This window comes from Pygocentrus nattereri, chromosome 1, assembly GCF_015220715.1.
Source record: "Pygocentrus nattereri isolate fPygNat1 chromosome 1, fPygNat1.pri, whole genome shotgun sequence".
NCBI classification, from domain to species: Eukaryota; Metazoa; Chordata; class Actinopteri; order Characiformes; family Serrasalmidae; genus Pygocentrus; species Pygocentrus nattereri.
Window position 1 is genome coordinate 30,297,550 of NC_051211.1, and position 25,372 is coordinate 30,322,921.

At 38.6% G+C, this 25,372-nt stretch overlaps 1 protein-coding gene across 8 annotated transcripts in view; it reads left to right on the forward strand.

Annotated features, from left to right (window-relative positions):
• nav3 (neuron navigator 3) overlaps window positions 1-25,372 on the forward strand; it is a 366,751-nt gene that overhangs the window by 309,611 nt on the left and 31,768 nt on the right. For 6 of the 8 annotated variants that reach the window (XM_037540025.1, XM_037540035.1, XM_037540009.1 and 3 more), the window contains 11 exons: window positions 7,892-8,012; window positions 8,790-9,081; window positions 10,395-11,130; window positions 15,214-15,648; window positions 16,650-16,691; window positions 19,592-19,743; window positions 20,046-20,234; window positions 20,503-20,555; window positions 22,196-22,219; window positions 22,730-22,753; window positions 23,860-23,937. In XM_037540025.1, coding sequence (XP_037395922.1) covers window positions 7,892-8,012; window positions 8,790-9,081; window positions 10,395-11,130; window positions 15,214-15,648; window positions 16,650-16,691; window positions 19,592-19,743; window positions 20,046-20,234; window positions 20,503-20,555; window positions 22,196-22,219; window positions 22,730-22,753; window positions 23,860-23,937 — 2,146 coding nt within the window. The remainder of the gene's footprint in view (window positions 1-7,891; window positions 8,013-8,789; window positions 9,082-10,394; window positions 11,131-15,213; window positions 15,649-16,649; window positions 16,692-19,591; window positions 19,744-20,045; window positions 20,235-20,502; window positions 20,556-22,195; window positions 22,220-22,729; window positions 22,754-23,859; window positions 23,938-25,372) is intronic. The other 2 variants (XM_037540015.1, XM_037540018.1) reach the window with 1 other exon arrangement.

Genomic DNA, 25,372 nt, shown 5'->3' on the forward strand with positions numbered 1-25,372 from the left:
GCTTTTTTGTCATATAAAACCACACAAATGTTATAAATAGACCTCAGGGATGAAAATATAATAATTAAATTATGAGTAATATGAAGAATATGAGGCTTTTAAAACATTAATGTGGTCAGGAGCCACAGTACATTAAGTATGTATAATGTTATCTAAATATACCTCACACACATGAAGTTCTCTGCTTCCTACATCTACCCTGGCAATGACATTGATTGGCCATTTCCGTCTCCAGCTCAGCTGTGATTGGTCGAGAGGTTGTGTGACGGGCTCTAGGGAGGTCAATGGGTGTAAAGGATGTACAGATGAAGGAAAAGAATGAAGGGATGGGAGGAGGAGGAGGGGGAGGAGTGTTTTCTTCACTTCTTCTCCATCAGCTCTTATTAAGCAGCTGTGCAGGTGGGCTACACTCCTTCTTCTTTCTCTTCTCTCTGGGAGAAGCGACACAAAACATCCAGCCAGGCTTAACCCTCCCAGACTCAGATAGCATCAGCTACACTTAGGTGAGTCTGGCTCCACCCTCAGCTTTCTTGTTAATGAGTGTTCCTCAGGTGTTTGATCATGACAAACCCGGTGGCTTTTCCAACAGCCCAGTCATCAGAAGCTTTAATGCCAGTAAAGTTATAGTAAAGGCTCTGAACCCAGAAGAGTTCAACAGCCGAGTGATCAGTGTTGTTAGAGCAGGCTTCTGTTCTGCTGTGTAATTTTGAGAGAATTATGGTTTGATGGGTTTTAGGTTGGATTATATTATGGATAGACTGGGCTGAGTGCTAGCCAGCTTCTTTTAAATGGCAGCCAATTAGAGGTTCTCTGTGTTTGTGTCAGTGCTGAAAAGTGTGAAGGCTAATCCTATGCTAGATGGTGAAATTTCTTTGTGATGGATAGGATTATGGGATTTTACATGCCGTTTCTTTAGATGTCATTTTGAAAGCTGTTTTGGACTGCACTGGTCTTACGAACCTTCTTTTATTTTTCTTAATTTATTAGTCATGTCTTGAATATTTGGCACTTGGCCATGTGTATGCTCTGTGCTCATGAATATTTTTGAAGTAGGATATTAGCAAATGAGGTTAGATGATTGCAAACTGTTGTAGTAAGACAATTTCAAACCCTTAACAGATCATGTTTGAGAATAAAGCTGTATATGTGAAGCAGTTGATAATAAAGGTATATTACCTGTAAATGTATTACATATACCACACTAAAGAAAGCAATATAATAAAAAACAATACAACAAATGCACTTTTGCATTTTAGCTGATTCCTATATTTTCAAAGCACAATATGTGCATATGTATATACATATATGTATGTGTTAAATAAGATATGATTTATTTTGGAATAGACTTTATAGAAATGAGCCCTATTTCCCCATAAATTTTATTCTGTGTCTTTAATCCATTTAGTAGTGTATTACATATGTTGTTACAGGCCCAAAAATCTAACATTTCCATCAACTATAAAAAATGAATGTCCCTATTTATCCAGTTCTTGTTCTTTGTGCTGCTTTCCCAGTGCTGAATATTGTATGAGGGCATTACTGCATGGCTGAACGGAGACGACTATAAAAAGTCAGTGCTATAAAAGTCAAGTGCATGTTGGTGCTCTTCCACACTCTTCATGAAAGTGCTTTCATTTTCAATAAAAAAAAAACATAAGAAAGTCTACATAAACAAATACATGAAGTATTCAAGCACAGGTGTGTCAGTAAACCAAACAGAAATATTTCTAGGACTATAATTACGTGTCTCATAGCTCATATGCATAAATGTGGGAGGGTTGAGAGCATTGCTGGTTTCTGGAGAGTTCTTTAGGGCTTGTTGGTGAGATTGGAGCCGTAACTCCGAGCTATTTCTGACGGTAGGGCTGAAGAGAGAGAGAGAGAGAAAGAGAGAGGGAAAGACTAGAGACGAATAGAGAGATATGGAGAGAGAAAGAGACAATTTGGAGACATGACTTATTCCTCAGGGACCTGCTGTCTGTCAGTTCCATCACATATGAGGACTGATGGAGAAATCTACCATATGCAGGACAGCTCAACTCCCTGACCACTCAGGGCGTGGCTGCAGGCACATATATATAATACATACTTCATTTATTATTTATACAATGTTGGCAATATTAGGTTCACCTACCTTGTACTTGCTATAATTGACCATTTTATCAGGTATTCCTATCATAAACACTTTTAAATATGACCGTGCCAAAAAATGCTATAGATGATTCAGTAGTTTCCATTGAAAGACATTGAATTGTAAGGTTCTTGAGAGAAACTACCTTTTTTCTGTGGCCTGAATTCTGTTGCCTGTTGACCAATCAGTGTCACTGCTAAATTGAGAGTGATCCACCACCTGAATGTATCAAGCCAAGAAGCACTATATGGTCAGAAAATTACCATAAAGATAGAGCTAAGATAAACTGTGCATCAACCAATATGCTACGGTCTGTAACAGTAGAACAGAAAAGTGGAGCTGGGGTTCTACTAAAGTGGGCATTAAACATAAAATATTATGTGCAGTAATAGTCATGCAGTTTATTGACATTTTGTATTATGTTGTGTTAAAGAAAAATAAGGTAGCACAGCTAACAGTGACTTGAGGTTGACTGGTACTGACTTTTGTTCACTGTTAGAATCATTAGCATTTCTGACTGAACTATGTATTTAATATTGTAACCCAGTTGTACTGAAATATCAATGCACATGCATGTTTCTGGGATACTGCCACATACAGTACTTAAATAAATAATAAATAAATAATAATAACTGCCAGCTGTGAATAGTCTGTGCATAACAAGAAGTCAAAATGTAATTTTGCTCATTACACATTGGCATAATTAATCATGCATTATTACACGCTATCATTAATTAGAATAATATTTTGAAAGATTATGTTCGTCAAGAGAATGGAATGTACTCCTTCAAATGAATGACAATGGGAAGAAAGACAGTATGAAAATGAACCATGCAGATGTAGCAATTTGATTGAGATGGAGCTGTAAAGCAATTTATTATAATTGGAAGCGACTTCAGGAAGACTGATTAGAAAAAGGCTCAACTCACGCCAATCACTAGCAAACACTGACAAATTTGAGTGCCTGTCTCTTGAATGTTTCACCCTATTCATAATACAATGATCTGCGATATCAGTGATAGTATTTGTTGCATGATAGTATTTGTTGGGGGAAAATGGTGCTTAGTGGAGAATGTTGGAGTTTGATGGAGAATTCTGTACATTGTTGGAGAACGGTGGTGCTTTCTGGATGATGATGGTGTTTGGAGTGGAATGATGGTGTTTGATAGAAACTTCTTTTGATTGTAGGATAATGGTGGTATTTATTATAGAATGATGTGTTCAGTGGTTATGATGCTGGTGGCGTTTGTGGGAAAATGATAGTATTTGCTGGAGAATTACGGTATTTGGTGGTGAATGGTGAGACTGAAAGGAGATAAAAGGAATGCAAAGCACAGAAATATGATAGGCACTTACTTTATTTGCCTTGGTAGTACAACAAACTATATACCTATCAAATGCTTGTTGCATAGACACTGATAACTGGATGCCAAGATTAATCATCACAGTGCAAATTGGTAGCCATGACAACTCAATTTATGGGAGGCCATTAAAGATCATTAATGATCCTTATCCTTCCTGAAGAAAAAGCAAAGTGTGTAGGTATAGTCTTATCTCCCAAGTCCAAGAGGCAGGGCTGTCTTCAGTGAACCTCCTTGAGGCTCCACTGATCCCCTTTTTTTCAGGAATGGTAACACTGAGAAGACACTTGCTTTCAAGGTGACCCAAGCAAAGAGGCTGCTGCCAGCAAACAAAACCAAAAAAGTCCCGCTGACACACTACACCCACCTGAACTGAAATAGTGCTGACTCACTGAGATGTTTGCCAGTTAACCATTCACAGTGGGAGGGGAAACGGGGGCTGCTACAACTGCTGAGGTAGAAACTGAAGCAATTGAGAGGGAAAAAAAAACCCTCAAACATGTCTCCAGCTGGGAACCGGGCTGAGGACACGTGACAGGATGCTATTAGTGGGAACGAAGGCGTGTTTGTAGCTTTATCGATTTGTGTGACTTGTTGTAGAAACATCTCTTAGCTCTGCCTCTCTAAGTGCTAAGCTTCATTTAACACTCTTCTGAAGCTGCGAATATCAAAACACCAGAACAACCTGAGTCAATACCACACCTGACTGAGGACCAGCTGCAGACTTGAGAAAATATTTCTCTAAACAGAAAAACAAGTGTTTGAGTTTTCACACCATAGCTGAGATATGTAAGCCCAAACTTGGCTTTCAAAGCTATTGTAAAATTCTTGATATGCATATACCTCAATGTGTCAATGCAGTAAGTAATTTCAAAGAGTTTCAAAGAGTCCTAATAGGAATAATCTATGACTGTTGTGTTGCTTGGCAATCAAAGCAAGTTACGCTGCTTGGTGGAAGAACTGTATATTATGATTATTAATAATAATACACTTAATCATTTATTGAACACTGGTGCATTTTATCGCATTGCATTTTGTGGCTGTTTCATAAAAGCAGTAGTCCACTGTAGGACACTGTTTTTTCTACATTTTATATCATGCCTAAGACCGTTTAAACACAGGCAAATCATTGTAACATGGCTTATTGCTTTAGAATTGTGTGTATGATTCATAGAGCATGAGAACTGGAGTTGATATTAAGATTCAGTGGCTATGTTCAGTTGCAGTAAATCAGTAACTCACTGTGAGCATTGGTCCCTAGAGCAGGCTAGCTTCTCTTTAAAAACAGAGCAAGTAAACTCACTTACAGTGGCACCAAATATAAATGGAGCAGGAGAAATTTTCCCACAAGAAAATGATGCTTAATAAAATCTGATAGAATGTAATAACATTGACTCTTTTCATTTATTCTGCTACCTATCCAGCTTTGTAGGTCACTGTCGCTGACATGGTGTGAATGCTGAAAATGGAGGAATTACTAGAAGTGCTGTGGAATTCAATTTAGCTGGGATGCACAGAATGAGGGAGCAATCTGACAGCAGTGCCAAAGTCTATTAGGCATTTCACATTAATGACGGCCACTGCAAGCAGGTTTTGATAAGGATACTTGCCAAGTCTGGCTATTTTTCTAAACAATATAATTTAAAACATTCCTTCATAAACTCTAATAAATCTCATCATTTGTGCCTTTTCCTCTGAGCTGTTGTAACTTGCAACTGTGAATGTAAATTAAATGCTTGTGCTAAACATGACATTTCTGTGTCAAAACAAAGAAAAGATGAGATTAGTAAAAGCAGATTGCTACATTTTCTTTTATATAATTTTATTTCAAGTCATTACCCATTCATTTTTCTCTCTAAGAAAGTAAAGGAACCATTCATAGTGAGCGTTAAATCTTACATACAGTTGTATATATTTTATCAACAGAAAACCGCATACAGTTGGGAACACTTTTGAGTAGCAAGGTGCCAGCTCTGTTAGCATGGAGATGCTAGCATTGAAAAAAAAAAAGGCAGGTTAGATTTACTTAAAGGAAAGATTGAATAAAAAATGTACCAAAAATTCCCTTTTGTCCCTTGTTAAAGTTCCCTCTTACTCAAATGGAAGGATAAAAATAACCCAATGTATGGACAGAATTGAGGCTTCAAGATGACTGCTGCTACTCTTTTTAGCTATGCTAACATACCTTTATCCATGCTTATAGATATGCTATAGATTGTCAGAAACAACATAAGAAAATCTATTTGAGATTACTTAACAGCTAGACACAGTTTTAGGCAAGTGCGTGATGATGTAAATATGCAGTTAGCACTAATTAGCACTGCTAATTGTTGGGAGTATAAGCTTCCATTACTTGGTAGCTACATTACCCTAGTAGCTGCAGTGCTAAAGATAAAGAAGCAAACCGTATAACTATACACCAAATATGTGAACATAAGCACAATGTCTGAAGCGTGTTAATTAAGTGTGAAAAAATTCCATCCCTCGCACTTATATATTTGGCAAGGCTGAGAGAGAGAGAGAGAGAGAGAGAGTGGGTGTAGTGTGGTGAGATTCAGACTGATGTGGTTGAGCTCATAGACACTGAGGTACTATAAATGGTCTGAAAAGGGTTCAGAAGAGTTCAGAAATTATGGAAGCTTCTTCAATGTCTTTATCTGTCTCTCCATTGTTTGGAGTGACTGCACCCCTGCATGAATTGGTATTCTGTATCTGAAAGTTCAGTACAATTCCAGTTTATATCACAATACCTACATTTAGAGTAACATTCATTCAACCTAATGAGAAACTGTAGCTCACAACTCGTTTATATCACAATACCTATTCTCTGCCAGTAACGTTCTGTAAAGCCTGTCCAACCTCGTAGCAGTAGCTATAAAATAAGACATTTGTGGGTGGAGGTCAGTTGAATTGGTCTAACACTGTCAGGCATACTGTAGGACTCTTGTTGTGCATTTCAGATCAAAATTATCAGATACTCTCTCTTCACTTCACCGTGATCAGCAGACGCTCTCAAGCTAATAGATAGAAATGGTGTGGTGGATGAGATGCACTGCAGGATCAATAGCACATTAACGAGGAATTAAACAGAGGCTGAGGCTGAGGCAAAGTCAAATTAAACACACAGGTGATAAATAGTGCATCTGAATCAATAGGAAGATGGCGAATTTCAGAAATGTAATGAAAGTTTGCTTATTTTTAGGAAGTAGGATTTGGAGAGTGTTTGCACACTTTTATTTTTATGAGCAGTGAGTCTGGTAGGATTATTTCATGATGACGTATGTATGTGTTTGTTGGCCTGGGAACCAGCCTTGAGGCCTGTATTTAGCTCACTCCTTTCTCTCTCTTTCTCTCTCTCTCTCTCTGTATAAATTTGGTTTATGATCTTTTAGAATCTTAAATAATAAACTCTGTAATGTTAAATCTTGCTTTTTTGTTTAGTCAAACAGATTCAAGTGAAATGTACTTTTGTTGTCTTCTCATATTCCTATAACATCATCTGTGCATATTCACAGCAGTCAGAAAAATGTCTCTCCAGATTCACCCTGAAAACTGTTCATGTACCATAAATGTATCTTTGTTCATTCTAAGTGTGTTTTACATTACTGAGTCATGACACTCCCAGAATTTACTCCTACATTTAATCTGTAGGTGACCAAAGTAAAGGACCATTTTGTAGCATGTAAATAATTCACAGTGAAAGTAAACCAAGCTATATATATATATATATATATATATATATATATATATATATATATATACACACACACACACACACACACATACATACATACACACACACACACACACACATATGTGAATTAATAAATTAAAATTGATTAGGCAAAAGTCAGAAAGTCATGCCTCACTCTCCTCTAAACTTATGATGGCCTGAAATAAGCCATAGTAAAGTGGATTCATGCATAGTTTCATGGATGATGTCATTCAACATCGTTCTTATGGCAGCCTGCAGAGTCATTTTGTGCTGTTGATGTTCAGTACTGCTTCTTTTATTAATACATATTGTTTTGTTTTGGTTTTTTTCTCAACAATTTCTTTATATTATAAACACCTTTTGAAATTTCACATTTTTTCAGTGTTGATTATACAGATGTATTTACATCATCATCAATGTATATGAGTTAGTAAATGAATTATGACCACTTTTCAGTTCAGTTGCATTATAGTTCTTTTCAGTCATAATGTAGACAATAACTTTATTATAAATACTCATGAAAAACTAGATTTTTCCATTCATACCTTGAAATAAAAATGAAAAATTTTGAAAAATTTAAAGCACAAAATTGGGATATATTCATGTGTACGAGCATTCAAGCAGGACATACAGATCTCTGTTTAAATTTGTTCATTTTATCTCTCTCTCTCTCTCTCTCTGTAGTTGGGATGACAGTAGTTCGGTCAGCAGTGGTTTGAGTGATAATCTGGACAACATCAGCACAGATGACCTGAACACTCCAGCATATTCCACAGTCTCCACCCGCAAGAGCAAAGGAGCACAGGTCCAGATACACACAGATACACACGATCAGATATATATATAGCTATGTGTGCAGTAGGACACAACAGATTTTAAGTTTTGAACTTATCTCTTTGCCTGGTGAGAGAAGTTAGACCATCTGTCAGGTGGGAAGCCTGAAAGAGTGCTGAGAATGTGTGTGCGTGTTTGTGTGTGTAGAGTTTGGTGCCTCTTTACTGAATTTAGATTTTCCAGACACTGAAAGTCATTATGGTTGGAAGAAGAAGTCTATGTCCTAAAAAATATGTTTAAACACTTGAATTTGTTTCTTAATTGAGACATGATTATTTTTACATGGGGTGGTGCTGGAGGTAATGCCAGTTTACCACAGTATGTCTGTAATGTTTATAGGGATAGCAAATCCTGGTATGAATCATGTGAGAGTACAGAGTCATGTGGCTACTTGATTTTCACACTGCCAATGAGTAGAAAACATTAAAAAAAAAAAAAAATTTTGTGTATATTTCATTTATGCTAGTGAACGTGGATGCACTGTGTCACTAACATTTTCATTAGCTTGAGAATCAACAGCCATTGTTCTTTTTGGTTCTTGAATAGACAAAGTTTACCTTACTACATTTTTGAAACACCAGTTATGAGTACGATGAACACCAAAGCTGTGTTATGAAAGATGTTTTCTTTTAGGATTCCCTGCACTATTCTGCACCCTACCATTGCTCACATACTCAGTCCTTTTGACCAAATAGATTTGAAATGATGGGCCTTAACAGAGAATTAAAATGTGTATTATACTTTACAGTCCCACAAAGACAGGCACTGTGATCAGAATGACAGCAGCTGGACTGGAGCTGAAGAGCTGAAGAAGGTTGATGAAGAAATGGAGGCCATGGACTCTTCCTCTAGATGGAAACCTACATCCTCTTCCTCGACACAGGGGGAGGAGGGTGGGCAGAAGGGTTCATCACACACACCTGCAACACACTCTTCTGCAGCACACACAGGCTCGTGGAGGAGGGGCATGAGTGCCCAGGCTGGCATCACTCCCCCACGGACCAAAAGCACCACCGCCACTACCTCCATCAAAACTACAGGTAACACACACACACACACACACACACACATATACACATAATATTCTGGATGTTAATTTTATTAGAATTTCATTCTGTATATTATTTGTCTCAGAAGTTTATTTTGGATATTATTTTAATTAGAACTTCATTCTTGATGTTCTCCAGCTTCCTCTGTTATTTTTTAATCATCTACAGCTGTTCATCTTTCACAGCCTCACCTCAACCTGTTTGCTTTTTCAGTTCAGTTTTATTTATTGAATGCTTTTCACAATATTTCAGACCTCTTAAAAAAGCTAAGGGCAGAAAAACTCCAGAAGAATTTTTGAGAAGAGCAGATATGATTGCTTGAGAACTGCAACTGCATCCTAAGTTCTTCATCTGACTTTGAAAAGTTTAAGTGGTTAGTGCAGCTCTGTGAGGCTCTGTGCCGCCTGCTGAGATTCTGCTTTGCTAGCTTTGCTTTGTTTTTTGTGAGAAATTGGCTCACTTTCACTGTCACTGTGTGATTTAGCTGAGCCGTATGAAAGAGTATTGTCATACTGCTCAGTTTTGGCTGCCTCACAGCACTACTTGGCTCTACATCATTGTGTCCCACAGATAATGATTTATTGGGTGGTCATAGTATTTGCAAATTAGCAGGAAAATCTGGTTGTTCCACCCTAAAAGACTACAGCCATTGTTACCAGGATCTTCTCTGCCTGCTCAATCCACACACACATATACCTACTGAATAAGTTCAGACTTTTATTTTATTAAAATAAATGACTGAACATTTAATTTCGTTGCTGGTTTTAGCTAATTTTGAGCAGAAGTCAACAATTCTACCCTGTACATGACCAGCAAACACAGCTTTGAACAGTTGGGCACACATAAACTTTCATTAAAACATAAAAAACCTAGACTAAAACTCTTTAAATTCTTTCTTAAAACTCCTATTATGTAAAAAAGCCTAAATACTTATTTTTAAAAATAATTTTAAAAAGGACTACAGTTTTTTCAGGACTACAGCTAGGTCTCCCCCTATCGCCTAATGTGATTGGTCTAAGAAGTTAAAGGCTAGTACATGCTTCCTCAAAGTGAAGCTTCATTGTCTTTCCAGACTTACTTAACGTTACCGCTAATGCAGTGACAGTGGCTGGCCCTAACCTCAAATTCTTACAGATGCCCCCACTATTAGAAGGAGAGAGGACAGATTCTTGTAACAGAGATCTTACTCAACCAATACACAACAGTCCTGAATCTGAAATAGAGGTTAGATGACCACTGGGATTGAGAACTGCATTGTTTTTGCATTACTAGCTTTATAAAAATGAATATCTATGTTTTAACAGGTAAAACAGACGATGCTAAAGCTTCAGAGAAAGGCAAATCGCCATGTAAATCCCCCAGCATCCAGCGCTCCCCCTCAGATGCGGGCAAAAGCAGTGGGGACGAAGGCAAGAAGCCCCCGTCTGGTATTGGCCGGCCTCCTGCTGTGGGATCTTTTGGATTTAAGAAGATTCCAGGTCCTTCGGGGCCACTAGTCACGGCCAGCGGTGCTACGCTGGGTAGCGGCTCAGCTACTTTGGGAAAAATGCCCAAATCTGCAGGCATGGGGAAAGGTGGAGCCGGGAGAAAAACGAGCCTGGATGAATGCCAGCCCCAAGACGATGGCGTCCTGCTGGGCGTTGGGGGGTCAAAAGTCACGTTTCAGTATCGCTCCCTTCCTCGGCCGGCCAAATCATCCAGTGGAATTGGAGGGGTGGCAAGGAGTGGCTACCGCTCAAGCTCCAGCAGTATCGACTCCAATGTTAGTGGAAAGTCAGCAGGAGGGGGAGGGACTGGGGGTGGAGTCAGTGGAGGAGCTGGAGGCGGGGTTTCAGGAGGCTCTAAGAGGAGAGACGGAGGGAAAGTTGGATCAGGACGTTCGAGCCCAGTCACTGTAAACCAGACAGATAAAGAGAAAGTAGCAGTATCTGACCAGGAGGGGGCAGCACTGTCGACGTCCCCAAAATCCAGCCCAACGTCGTCAGGACTGAGACAGCCTGGGTCAAAGTACCCAGACATTGCTTCACCCACCTTCCGCAGGTGAGAAACATGCAGTGTTTTGTACTACACGGGTCATTAGGGTCAAATATGCACATGCAGTCTGGAACAGGTTTGCTGGCTTTGTTTTAGCATGGACAAAGGTGGGTTAGACTTCATTAAAGGAATATATGTATAAGTATATAAGTCAGTCAGCCAAGACTGACTGTGTCCAAATTTTCCTTCTTTAGATTAGTGCTGGAATATGAGGCTAACATTGCTAACAAACACTAGAAGTCAGTAGTCAGCCAAATATTTTTTTGTAAATACACGTTCAAAACTTTCAGGTCTATTTCCAGGTCTTTTTCAAAGTTGTACAGACTTGACGAGGTGATGCGGTTTAGGGCATAGTAGCCCCCTTCACATGGGCTCACTTTACACATAATAATAATAACAATAACAACAACAATAACAACAACAACAACAACAATAATAATAATAATAATATATGCCCTGCGATGGACTGGCAACCTGTCCAGGGTGAATCCTGCCGTCCACACGATGACTGCTGGAGGGCGGCACGGTGGCGTAGTGAGTAGCACTGTCGCCTCACAGTGAGGAGGGCCTGGGTTCGATTCCCCGGCAGGGAGATCAGGGTCCTCTCTGTGTGGAGTTTGCATGTTCTCCCCGTGTCTGCATGGGTTTCCTCCAGGTTCTTCGGTTTCCTCCCACAGTCTAAAGACATGCAGTCAGCCCAATTGGATATGCTGTCAGGCCAATTGGAAATTGCCCCTGAATGTGATTGTGTGAGTGACTGTCTGTCTGTCTGTCTGTCTGTCTGTCTGTCGTGTTGGACGTGTTGTGATGGACTGGCAACCTGTCCAGGGTGAATCCTGCCTTCCGCCCGATGACTGCTGGGATAGGCCCCCCAACAACTGTTAATCTCAAAATTCCAAGCTGAAGATAGATGTTTACATAGAAGTAGAGATCTTGATTGCCGTCTACCATCTATACGCCTGTGTGATGTGAGCGCATGGGGTCTGTGGGGCAGTCGCAATCCGGCACAGAATCAGATTCTGTGAGGCAGGCGGAATCCAGCGCAGCAGCTCTATAAAATAGCTACCCTGCAGCGTTGAGCTACACAGTGAAGTTCTGTTTGTTTATATAGTCCACAGTAAGTCATACTAAACCACACTGACAAGTCTGAGTGACCTTAGTAAAGACCTGCAGTTTGAGAAGGTTAAGAGAAGGTTTAAAGTATTTACATTTAAAGTTTAAGTATTTACAAGAAAGACTTGGGTGACTATTGACTTTTAGTGTTTGTTTGCAACATTAGCCTCATAGCTCCAGCAGCAGGAACACGCCAAACAGGAAAATGGAGAATGAAAAAAAAACAGATGGAGACAGATAGTGGGCGAAGAAAGAAAGATGGACAGAGAGAGGGAGAGGTTGTTTTTCATGCTCTGGCTGACTCATGGAGTGTTTTGACCTCTTGACCAGTAAAAGTGGGAATGTGATGATGATGAGCGTCTGTCTGCTGCTTCAGACATGGAGAGAGAGAGAGAGAGAGAGAGAGAGAGAGAGAGGGAGGAGTGGTTTATAGAAGAGTTTATTATGTCTGTCTGTCTCTCTCTCTCTCTCTCTCTCTCTCTGGCCCTTTCCCTGTGTCTCCCTGTGCTCATTTCTACCTCTCATCTTTTTCTTATTATTCTTTCATTCTCTCTCCCCCTGCTCTTTCCTTCTTTCTACTCTCAATCTTGCTTTCTTCTCCTTTCCATCCCCTCCCTTATATCTTAGCATCTTCACTCTCTCTCCTTCTCTCTGCTTCCTCCTCCCTCTCTTTTTCTCCTGCTTTACCTCCCTCTTTTTTTCCTCTGTTTCTGTATTGCTATTTTGCTCCTTTATTTTTGTCTTTTTTCCTTTTCCATCCCCTATATCTCTCTCATCTCTCCTTCTCCCTCCTTCCCTTTTTCTCCACACTCTTTGCCTTTTTTCTCACCTCCTCTCTCATTTTGTATCATCTCTCTTGTTCTGTCCCTCTTTACTCTTTTTTTTCTCCCTCTCCCTTTGTCCTTTGCCCCTTTCACTCCTTCCATCTTCTCTCTCCATCTCTTTCTCCCCCTCTGTCCTTCCTTCCTTTACTTTCTTTTTCACATCCACTTTCCCTCTTGCTTTCTCTCCCCTCCTCTTCCTTCCTTCTTCTCATTCTTTCTGCTTTTCTTCTTGCTTCCCTCTTTTTTCATCCACTCTTGCTCTCACTTTCTGTCCTTTCTATTCATCTTTCTCGCTCGTTCTCCCATTCTTCTCTACTCACCTATCTCTTTTTTTATTCCCCATTTATCTTTCCCATCTTTCATCTTTCTTTGTCACCCTTATGTATCCCTCTGCCTCTTTTCTTCAACATCATCTCTCTCTCTCTCTCTCTCTCTCTCTCTCTCTCTCTCTCTCTCTTCCCACCCCCCCCTCTCTCTCCCTCTCTCTTTGGGTCTGTCGTCTGTATCTCTCTGATGAGAGTGTGACTAAATGAACACAGATTTTCCACTTAATGTCGTTACAGCAGAACTTCAATCAGAGCATCTCTCGTCTCTCAAAGCTTTAGCAATTCTGGGATTAATGCCGCCCCCTGATGGTCACTGTGCACTCCTGCAGACAATTTATCATTCAGATCAGGTGTGGGGCTGTGTGCGTGATTGAAGCTGACAGGGGAAGAGTGTTTCCAGCGCTTTTGGTTCGTGTCTCATTAGTCTGTGCTGTTTAAGTGAGTGTTTGCATGCAGCTCCAGCTGTGCGGCGAGGTGTGGATTGATTTGAGCATTACACTGCAGGCTGCTACCTGTTAAAGTACACCATTTCACATGGGATTTGATGATTTATGTGCTTGACATGCAGCCCAGTGTGGTTTTACTGGCATTATTCAGCATTACCTAGGCTGTAAGATGAGAAATTCATCATTTACATATTAATGATATAGCTCATCTCTGATGCTTCAGAATCCTGAATGGAATGATTTTAAAACATCAGTTTGGTGAAAATCTTTTCCTTCTATCTCACATCTAGTCGATGAGCCAAGACATGCTTGGTTTCAAATTTGTTTATTTAGTTTTACATTAGAGCTAATGTAGCTAACAGGTGTTGGAGGCTTATTCTCCACCAACCTGCAGTGCAACCTGCAGGCCTTAATGCAATAATGTAGCCAACATTTTACTTCTATTTTATTTTTTTCCCCTGATGTCCACATTTTTAACATTTGCTTGGTTTTATGTCGTAATTAATTTCTACTGGATATTTTTTCATTTCCCCCCTCGACCCTGATGGAGAAGCGGCTTACAAAATGGATGGATTTTTCCATTTCCAACCTCTCTTTATCCCTTAGAATTAAACAGGTTGTTTTTGTTACTGTGTCTTTAAGGCTGATATATGCTAATAAGCTCTCTTCTGATTGGCTAACCTTGCTCCTTAGAACTTCAGTGTGAAAGGGTATATAGGTGGTTTTTTTTTTGTATCATCATAAAAACGGTTTAAATAGAATTGTTTTTATGTGACGCCATAAAAAGAATTTAAAGTTGACTTTTTGCAGTTTATTTTCCATATATTATAATATTATATAATATTTCCATATTATAATATGCAGTGCAGTCTGTATGATTCTCTCTCTCTCTCTCTCTCTCTTTCTATTCAGTTCTGTTTATAAGCCTTTAATTACAATACTGCCAAAGCACAATCTGCCAACATAATAATTAATAAAGATAGATAGTGACTCACAGATTAAGTGACTCATACGCAGTTAAATATTAATTGGCAACTGTGAGAAAATGGTAAATAAAGATTAAAGGAAGCGAACAGATTACGAACATAAAACACCTCTCTCTCTCTCTCTCTCTCTCTCTCTCTCTCTCTCTCTATTTCTTCTCCCTTTATTTCTTTCCCTATTCTCTCTTTTTCTCTCTTTCTCTTTTCTCTATCCTCCTCTCTGTTTGTGAACTTTTAATGCAATGTGTATTTGCTTATTGTTCTGTATTTCTCTCTTTCCCTCTCTATCCCTCCCTCTGTTTTTCTCCTCTACCACTCTCCCACTTTCTCTTTTCTCTCTCTCTCTCTCTCTCTCTCTCTCTCTCTCTCTCTCTCTCTCTCTGTCTGTCTCCTATAGGTTGTTTGGGAGTAAGGCAAGCAGTAAGCCCAGTTCTCCTGGGACACCTGACTCTGGTAAATGCCCATCTGCTTTGGGGAGCCCCCATGCCACGCTCGCCCGCCAGCCCAGCCTGGACTCACCCTCCTCAGGCACGGGCAGCCTGGGCAGCAGCTTAGGGGGACACAGTGGGCACAGCGGGGGCCGGACACCAGAGCCTGGCATGGATTCACCTGCCTCCAGCCCTGCCTCCGCCCTCTCCCTGCCCTCGAATGCCCGTCCCTGGCCCCCCACCCTCAGCAGCTCCTCAGCCGGGAGTAAAGAAACACTGAGCTGCCAGAGTCTGACCAGCTTACACACCAGCTCCGAGTCCATAGACCTACCCATCCCCCATCATCACCATCACACTCCCAAAGTCACACGCACTGGCAGTGTTAAATCCACACTCTCAGAAGGGTGAGTTCAACCTGAGCACTCTAAACTTCATTCAGCCTGCTGTGTGTGCATGAGTGTGGAGATTAAAGATAACTGTGGTTTCAAAAATACTGATATTAAATCATGTGCTCTTATTTACAGTCTTTGTTTGTTGTGGTTATGTTATATGCTCACTGGCCACTTTATTAGACCTCCTACGTTTTAATAAGCTTGGGCAGTATGATCATATGATAATATGTTAATAGGCAATCAGTATATAGTAACTGTTTATATTGCATAATAATAACTAGCTAATTGAATAGCAACCTATTGTGCCAGTATCTTTATTGACACCTTTATTAGAAACACATAATTTGTACTTCCACTCACTGGCCACTTTATTACAAACAGCTACCTTGTACTTCTACTCACTGGCCACTTTATCAGAAACACCTACCTTCTACTTCTACTCACTGGCCACTTTATCAGAAACACCTACCTTCTACTTCTACTCACTGGCCACTTTATCAGAAACACCTACCTTCTACTTCTACTCACTGGCCGCTTTATCAGAAACACCTACCTTGTACTTCTGCTCCCTGGCCACTTAATTAGAAACACCTACCTTGTACTTCTACTCACCCCCCCTGTTTCTAAACACAGAACTGCTGTTGACCAGATACTATCTGGATAGTGCACCACAAAATAGCCATCAACAGATGAGCTACAGTCTGTAACATTACACCAGCAAGCTGAAGCTACAAAGGAGAGGTTTCTAATAAGTGGCCAGAGAGTGTAGAGTCAATGTTCTGATTTTATCAGTTTTGATTAAGTTTTCATAATTGCTGTGGTCCTTATGATGTATTAAGTTTATGAAGTTCATGAAGTTATACTAAGTTGTATGAAGTTTAACCAATATGAGATGCAGGGGAAATTTGAATGAACATTTTCAGTGCATCTTAAGATGTTAAATTTGTGTGATCCCTCTGTGTGTATGCGTTTGTCCCTAAAATCTCACTGTGTTGTTCTCTCTGCTTTAACAGCATGACTCTTGACAGAAACACTCTGCCCAAAAAAGGACTAAGGTACTAATGTGATCAATACAATTTGATCTTTCACCTAATCTAATATCTCTCTTAAATATAGTACCACGCTATTACTCACATCTTTGCAACTTATACAATACAAAGAGAAAAATATGTGTGTAATTATGCGAGTACATGTACAAATATCTGTCTTTATGTAAGGATGTGTGTATGTATGTGTGTGCGTGTATAAAATTGTGATCAGCGCAGTTTATCCAAAAAATCTGAGCTGTTGTTTAAAAGTACTGTTTGATGAATGAATGAACATTTGTTAAAGCAGGGAAGTATTTTATTACATCACATTATCTTATGTTCTTTTATATAATTTTTATCCTCACCATAAGGGTTGCTATTATTGTCACTACACAGCAACCGGTACTGTCCTGTCAGACTTTATTCAGCACTTTGGCTGATGATGGACCAGTTCAGGTGAATTTTGTTAAGCGTCTGTCAGTTTCAGACTCAAAACTTGAAAGAAGTGATTTGGGTCAGGTCAGGTATAAACAAAATTTTGTCGGGCTCTGATCAGAGCATCAAAATGCTCTGTTTGAATTGGACTCAATTGGGTTTGGACCAGAAATTCAGGCCCACTAAAGCTGTACTTCTGCCTCCAAGCTCTAATATTGTTAGTGTGATCCACAATATAATTATAGTTACTGTTTCTCTTCTTTCAAATTTTCTTCAAAATATCATGAGAGCATCATGAACCCTGTACTGAGAATCAAATCCAGCTGTGGTCTAAATGGAGCATTACATCCCTAAAGAAAAGGAAAGAGAAGTGTGTAAACAGATAATATTAAAGGCAGGTTTACACCCTGCGTTAACATCCGTTTTCACGTATTTCACCTGACTACATGAAAAGCCAAGTGTAAACACCCCTTCGTAACACTGTGGATTATATTCAGATTACTCAAAGCACATTTAGAGGTTCCCAGAGACAGATCTTGATCACAAGTGCAAATGAACAACATTTTTATTGTCTGTATACAATGAAACAAGTCGAAATGTATCTGCCGATCACTGACTAGCAGGTAAGAGGATAAAAAAAAAAAAAGGATATGCGATGCTGGGGTTATTCACTAAAGGTGTGTTAGAAATAGCCTGCTACATACTGTTCACATGCTTATTGGGAACAAACATAGTAAGTAGTATGCTGTATGCGACCATGAATTTCAGGAGGGCGCAACCACTGACATAACCACCTGGTTTGCTCTGAATAGTTTACTAGCCTGGAATTTAGTCTTATAGTGATACAGTTTTAGTTTTCATTGATATCAATTGGGTTGGATGCCTTAATAAAAGAAAAACAATCAAAAATGCATGGGAATAATTTTAAATCTCATGGTCTTTCTGATCTGCAGGTCTAATTGAAAAGGAGTAAAAAGTATTTAATTTCAATAAACTAATACTGTGGCCCAAACTAATACTAATCTATGAGTGATGACATAATAGTGATTTTGCGCAATGTAGTTTAATTAAAAATATTAATTACACAGTTCCTCTCCCTTTAGCACAAATGTCAGCCTAGACATGTTTGTCTGAAGTTTGTTTCTCTATTTTTCTTTAGGTTCCTTAGTTTTGCACTGGAGCTATGAGGTCTAATGGACGTTTATTAGCAATTAGCTTAGTGCTAACTGCATACCTGAATCTTCTAATAAGCCTCAAACTGTGTTGAGTTGTTAACCTGAAATAGACTTGCTTATTAGGTTTCTGACACTGTATCACACTGTTGTCTATAAATATGGACTAAAGAATGTTAGCATAGCTAAAAAGATTAGTTTGAAGGTTGAATGTTGTTAATCAGACATTTGTCGTTTAGTTACTAACAGTTTACTTTTACTTTTAAGTGCCTTTTATATAACTGCATTAATTTGCTGCCTGGGCAGAAAGCTTTTGAAACATGCAGACTTCCAGCAAATCCTCTGTACGACCTCTATAGCTGCAATTATTGCTTAGAGAAAGTGGAAATCAAAGCAGCGTATCGCCTTTCAAACCACTGTGGGGGAATGCTCAGTTTAAGCGGATTTTTAAAGTTTGTGTATGTGTGCGCAGCACATACACACAAAACCCAGCAATTACACACACAGCAGTGTGATGAAAAGAACAATCAGCCCCAATCAGGGAGATAGAAAAAACTGGAGAGGCAACAGCACCTGTGTGTGTTGAAGACATTTTTGCGGACAGTGTGCTGGAGTTCACATAGAGCCGTTACAACGGTCAGCAGTGACAGTGATGAATGTGAACTCCATTAGCCACTCGGTGGGATTAAACTGAATTGCTTTTTAATGCCGGAGATAAGACTGCGTTGCAATCTTGGAGCTGCAGATGAAATAGAGAGAATAAAGACGGGCGCTTTCTTTAGTGTGCTTATGTGAACACTGAAAAGCGTGAGGACATCTTGCCTTCCTTTGAAATTTGGAAATGTTTTTTGTTTTTCATTGTTACCCATTTTCAGTAAGACAGGAATAAGTCATGTATTTGGAGGCAGAAGATGTTTTGTCTGTAATTTAATGGTTAAAGTGATTTACATTTGTTAGTCAGCTTCCATATGCAGGTTCACATTTCAGTTCCCCTACTGAACTGCAGAACATACACATACATTTCATAATAGCAACTGAATAATTTGTAGTAGTTACTGAATAATACATAGTAGTTAATTAAAAATTTGTAGTAGTGAGACTTGTGTAAGTCATGTGTGTATACATGTGTAAATATATGTACAGTATGGATGTCATTGTGTGTGTGTGTGTGTGTGTGTGTGTGTGTGTGTGTGTGTGTGTGTGTGTGTGTGTGAGAGAGAGACAGAAAGAGACAGAGAGAGAGAGAGGTTATAATACAAGGCTACAATAATATTCTATGGTCTTATAACTTCAGGGGTTATGTGTGTCTCTTTTTTTCAGACACCCTCCCTCTTCCAGACAGACGTCTCATGATGAAGGGAAAGAATGGTTGCGCTCTCACTCCACTGGAGGGTTGCAGGACACAGGAAGTCCACTATCACCTCCTGGATCCACTTGCACTAGTGCAGGAAAATATCACTATTCCAACCTATGTAGGTTAAAAAAAACCTCACTATTGCAAAATTCCTAAAATATCAGTATTCCAACCTGCACGAATCCATGAAATATTAGTATTCCAACCTGCATAAGTTAATAAAATATCACTATTCAAGCCTATGCAAGTTTACAAAATCTAGCCTTTCCAGTATATATAAGTTTATGAAATATCATTGTTCTATTCCATTTAAATGCATTTGACCAATGCATTTGACCAAGTAATCTCTTTAAACTGGCCGATAATGCATGTGTCTAATGTGTCTAATGAATTCTGCTTGTGTGTATGTTTACCCTTCAGTGAGCCCCACCAGTATGTCCCAGTATCCCCTGTCCAGTGGCAGCATGAGTCGCTCTAATAGTATCCCAGAGCAGGACCGATTTGAGCTGTTTGCTGAAGGTCGAGCATTGGGTGGCAGTGCCACCTCACTGGAGGAACGACCACGAGCCATGAGCCGATCTGGATCATTCCGGGACAGTACAGATGAAGGTGCATCACCCTGATGTCACACGTCTTTACTTATTGTATAAGTATATAACTAAATAATAATTTAATACTAAATATAAGTAAATAATACATTTCCTTGGGAAATGCAATACAAAGTCTTCAGCATCTCATTTTATAAGATTTCAATTAAGATTAATTCAAGAAATCTAAATGATCCATATTTATGTATACTTCAGATTGAGTATATTAAATTTTGTTGTTTATTGTTGTTTATTGTTGCTTACTGATGTTTTCTCTATTGCATCTGTAGTCCATGGATCATCTCTGTCTCTGGTCTCCAGTACCTCCTCCTTATACTCTGCGGTCAGTATCATTCTCTGCTCATATTCTCTAAATAAAACAGCACCAATATTCAATAAACAAATGTTAAAAAGTAATTGAATATTTCTTAGCATGTAAGTAGGGCATAAATGTTTTAAGTCCCTGGTAGTGCTGTAAAGTGATGCTTTCAGATTGAGAGAAACCTTTTTTTCCTCAACCAGCAACCAGGTTCTGTCTATGAAGGAGAACAGATCGGTTTTCTTCCCCTCACTTTGTTAGATTAAAAGGCTGAAAAGGATCAGATTTTTAATTTAGGTGGTAACTTGCATCAAGTTTCACATGACAAGTTCCAATGTCATAATGCTGTAATCCGTTTATTCCAGCTCCATTTCTTTCTTCTTTGTGTTCCTAGTCTGTGTATCATTGGTGATAAAAGTATTCATATGTTTCAAGCCCATGTTTGAAGTTTGACTTCAGTAGTTTGACTAGTAGTTTGACTACAAAAACTACAAGTTTGACTAGTAGACTTTTTATCTTTTTAAAATAATCATCAAAGTCATTATGTTATTTTATTAGAAAAAAACTTTTCACTTACAAATGCATGTTTGTTGGTGTATCTCCAGCTGAGAAATGATGGCAATGAAAACAACAGCAATAATAATGGTCATAATAATTAATGTGTTTTATGATATAAACAGGGTGCAAAATGTAAACATTATGTAATGGCACTGAAAGAAGCTCTGGTAAATCCAGGTTCATTCATGTCAACTGCAGCAGGCTTTATTACTCAGCCTTAGCTGATATTAAACCTCAACATGAACTTCAACCCTAGATGATAGGTCTCATGATGGAAGATCATTTTTGATAGTGACCATGGCAACCTATGCTGCATGCTTAACCTACTCCAGGGCAGGTTCAGATAGTAAACAGCTCTTGATTTGACCGAGCTTCCGGTAAAGAAGTCATTTTGCTTTATAGTACATGTAGAATCAGCAAACACTTAGAAACCTCACTGAGATGTTTGCAGTGAAAAATAAATAATCAAATATCGGTTTTCAGAGGAGGAAACATGTCACATGTATATAGTCACATGTATTGATAATTTTGATGTTCAGTGTAAAACACAGATTATATTAGAAGTTTAATACACTCAAAATTGTAAGGCAACCAGGTTACTAACTTTATTTTAAGTTAAAACATTGAATCATTTTTTACAATGTAGGTTTTTGAATGTGCTTCGTAAGACAGACCATCCCCTCTGCTTAAATACACATACACTCTCTCACTTACAGGTGCTCTTCTTTCTTGGCAAGGTAAAGGGCAGTCATGCCATCACTGTAACCACCTGTCTGTATTACCTGTACACCTGTTAATGAATGGTTTATGCTAACTGTCCAACTTCAGGTTACATATCAGGTACTAACGGGTGTAACAGCTTCATTAAAACTGGTGACAGATGGCTTGTGTGGTCTGTAATTTACATTTTCCTTCTAATCAGAACCTTGACCTTGTTCTGATCTGTGGTAATCTGTTAGGGTTAATGTGATTATGTCAGAATCTCTGTGTTGGGTCTCAGTGGAGGCGCTTGTGACTGTAAAGCTCTGGGTGATGTGAAGGGTTGTGATTCATAATGTATGTTTTACACATTTCCTGTTTTTTTACTCTGAACTTTTCCCATCCAGACGGAGGAAAAGGCACACTCTGAGGTACGATCCTTTCTGTTGTTTGTAAAAATGTGCCTGTGTAGTAAATACTAATCCAATCAGAGCTCAAACAGTGATATGCTTTCTGTATAGGCAACTGTTGATAATCCAAATCAGTTATTTCCACAGAAGCACATTATTTAAGTTTGATTACTTAGCCTGTGTTTACCTGAGTTGGTCCCACAGACGACCAAAACAGTTTAACTCTATGTTGCATTGCTTTTAATGAATGAGATCTACAGTAACCGCACTAACATGCATCCAGTCTTGGACAAATGTTATTAACATTTTTGACATCTTTTTAAAATTTGTTATTAATATTAAGCTGTGTGAACCTCATTCCTGTTAAATGTCTTCTACTAATGAGTTCCGATACATCTGTTGTGTAATAATCATATTGCATCTGCCTTTATGTACATGTTATGAATCTCTTGCTTATTGCCATACTTGTTTTCAGATGAGAGTGCAACATAGAGTTAATTGTTTAATTGTATTCTTTTCTTTTCAATCAAGGGGCAAACAGTCCGAAATACCACGGTACAGTTTTTTTGTTTGTTTACACTTAGATCAATGATACATTGTATCAAATTTTTGATACAATGTTTGATACAATTCGATACAATCGATACGTATCAAGATACTGTATTATGATTTTGATACAATGTGTTTTTATGTCAAAATTTTGATACAATGTTTGATCTACTTTGACTACATTGTATTAAAATTTTTATATATTTGTATGTATACCGGGGCCCTGATTCATCAAAGTTGCATAGAAACATATGTAAATTTCATGAGTGACATGCAAACCAATTAGTGACTGATTTGTGAATTGAGTTGATGTGCCTTGTTAGCCATTTATTTCTGTCACATAGAAAACTTTTTTCGATTCAGAGTTCATGATATAGACCTGACGCATGACTTCAGAGGTGTATAGTTGTCCTCATAGATGGAGTTTGAGGTCAAGCAGAGAGTGCACTGCTGCCACAACTGGCCAGAGCTAAAGTAGCTTGACAGTGTTAAAGTAATAATGACTGAAAAGACTAAAATGTAAATTGAACAACATGGATTTCGCTTTATTTAGGATGATACAGTGATGTGATTGCATAGTGAAATTGTATTCCTTAAACATTACCTGATTTAGCTATTATTACAGTATATTAGATAGTTTGTACTGCACTAGGTAAGCTATGTTTTGTTTAGTTTGGATAGTAATTATTTACTGTATCTGTAGTTTAAAAAAGTCTTTAAATGGAAGGTATAGTCACATTTGTTTGTATTAGTGTGAACATAATTCACTGTTCAAAGTTTATAGATGTGCACAGTTGTTAGCATCATCATTGATGTTCACTGTTTACTGTTATTATTGACAGTATTATCAGTATTAACAATGATGTTTATTACTGAACCAAAAATTAAGCATTTTTCATGCTCAGATACATACACACTGCTTACCAGTTTCATCACAGAGATGTACCAAAGATGAAATTAGGAACTGACAAAACTCATGCGCTCATTTTGTGATCTGATTTGATACTTTTATGATTAAGGGCCAATGCATTATTTTGATAAGTTGAACAAAAAATTCTTGTTTATAGGACTTTGTCATATAATGGCTTTAGAAACTGTTTTTCTCTTTACAGCAAATCAGAAAGCTGCGACGGGAGCTGGATGCATCCCAGGAAAAGGTTGCGGCCCTGACATCCCAGCTGGCAGCCAATGTGAGTGTGGTTCTGACGCCAGAGCGTCCAATTTAAGCACTCCTCTTCTTTGGTTTAGATCAGTAGTGCCTTTTGTAGTTCTTTGAGTGACAGATGCAGTTTTTTCCAGAGAAATTTTAGATATTGGGCTAAGACGCTCCAGTTCTTTCCTTCATCAAACAACACTACTCTTGTGTAACTACTTCAGTAGTTTTGCTGTAATTATATTCAGAATTGCATGCACATTGAGAGCTCTTGGTTAGAGTAGGTGGCTGGATGATTAACGTTTAATGCATTTCACCTCAGTCTGGCCTGAATAACTTGAATAATAGAGCATCTGTTTTTACTTTACTGTTTAGTATTCTGAAGCTCTGAAGCTTCTGTTGGTTAACACCTTAGACCTTGCTAGTGATTCTAGAATGTTCTTTGTGGATTTGTGACCATTTTCAGAGTCAGAGTCAGAATTTTTTGCTGTTTTAAACAAAATATTTTATCACAAACCACCAGAAAATGGCAATTACTCAACAATGGATTGATGGATGATATTAGGCTAAAAACGTCATGCCATCATCACTAAACAAAGATTTTCAAAGATTTACATGCAGAATTCACTTCTATATCATTGCTGCTATCTAGGCAACATAACATTACAGCAAATTTGAACTGCCTCTTGATGTATATATGGTGTCCATAATGAAAAGTGATGTATAAATGTGTAAAAATATTTGCTACACATCCAAACTGTAATACTTTGATTACAGATATCATATTTTTGATACATTATTGAAAAAAGTATATATATTTTTGATCATTTTGATTTTGTACATTGTTTCAAAATATTACATATAACATTGTGTATCAAAAGGCATTTTTGTGCTGAGGTAATGTATCACACTCAGCTCTGTATTACACAACCAGAAAGAGATAGAGCAGAGGATGAAGGCTGGGGCTGGACAGGGAGCGTGTTCTGTCTCCGGCGAGATGATGAGGGCGGCGGGGGAGTGAAGGGCGAGTGTGTAGCTGACATTTGAGTGAGGATTTTGATGGAGCAAAAGACGCTGGTTGTCTGTATGATCTCAGAGTGGCAGGGGGAAGAGTGTGAGCTGTTTTAAAGCCAAACTTTCCAGAATAGATATCAGAGCACACAAGAGGCACTTCTGCACAAGTTATTCAGGAGATCTTTCTGAGGAGATTAAATATAAGATCATTTGCTTGCATAATGAAGCCTTTACTGAGAAAAGGAAAACAAACAAAGAAGCTGCTGGTGTTCTTAAAACAATGGACTGACCACCCCAGTGTCAGACCTCAACATCACTGAATGCATTTGGAATTATTTGGTTGAATTGCAGTTGATTGAATAGGATGTCATTGTGTGTAATATTATATATTGATATGACAAATTATTACAAACGTTTGAACAGTAGTGTGAGTGTAGAGGGCTTTATCTGTGCTCTGG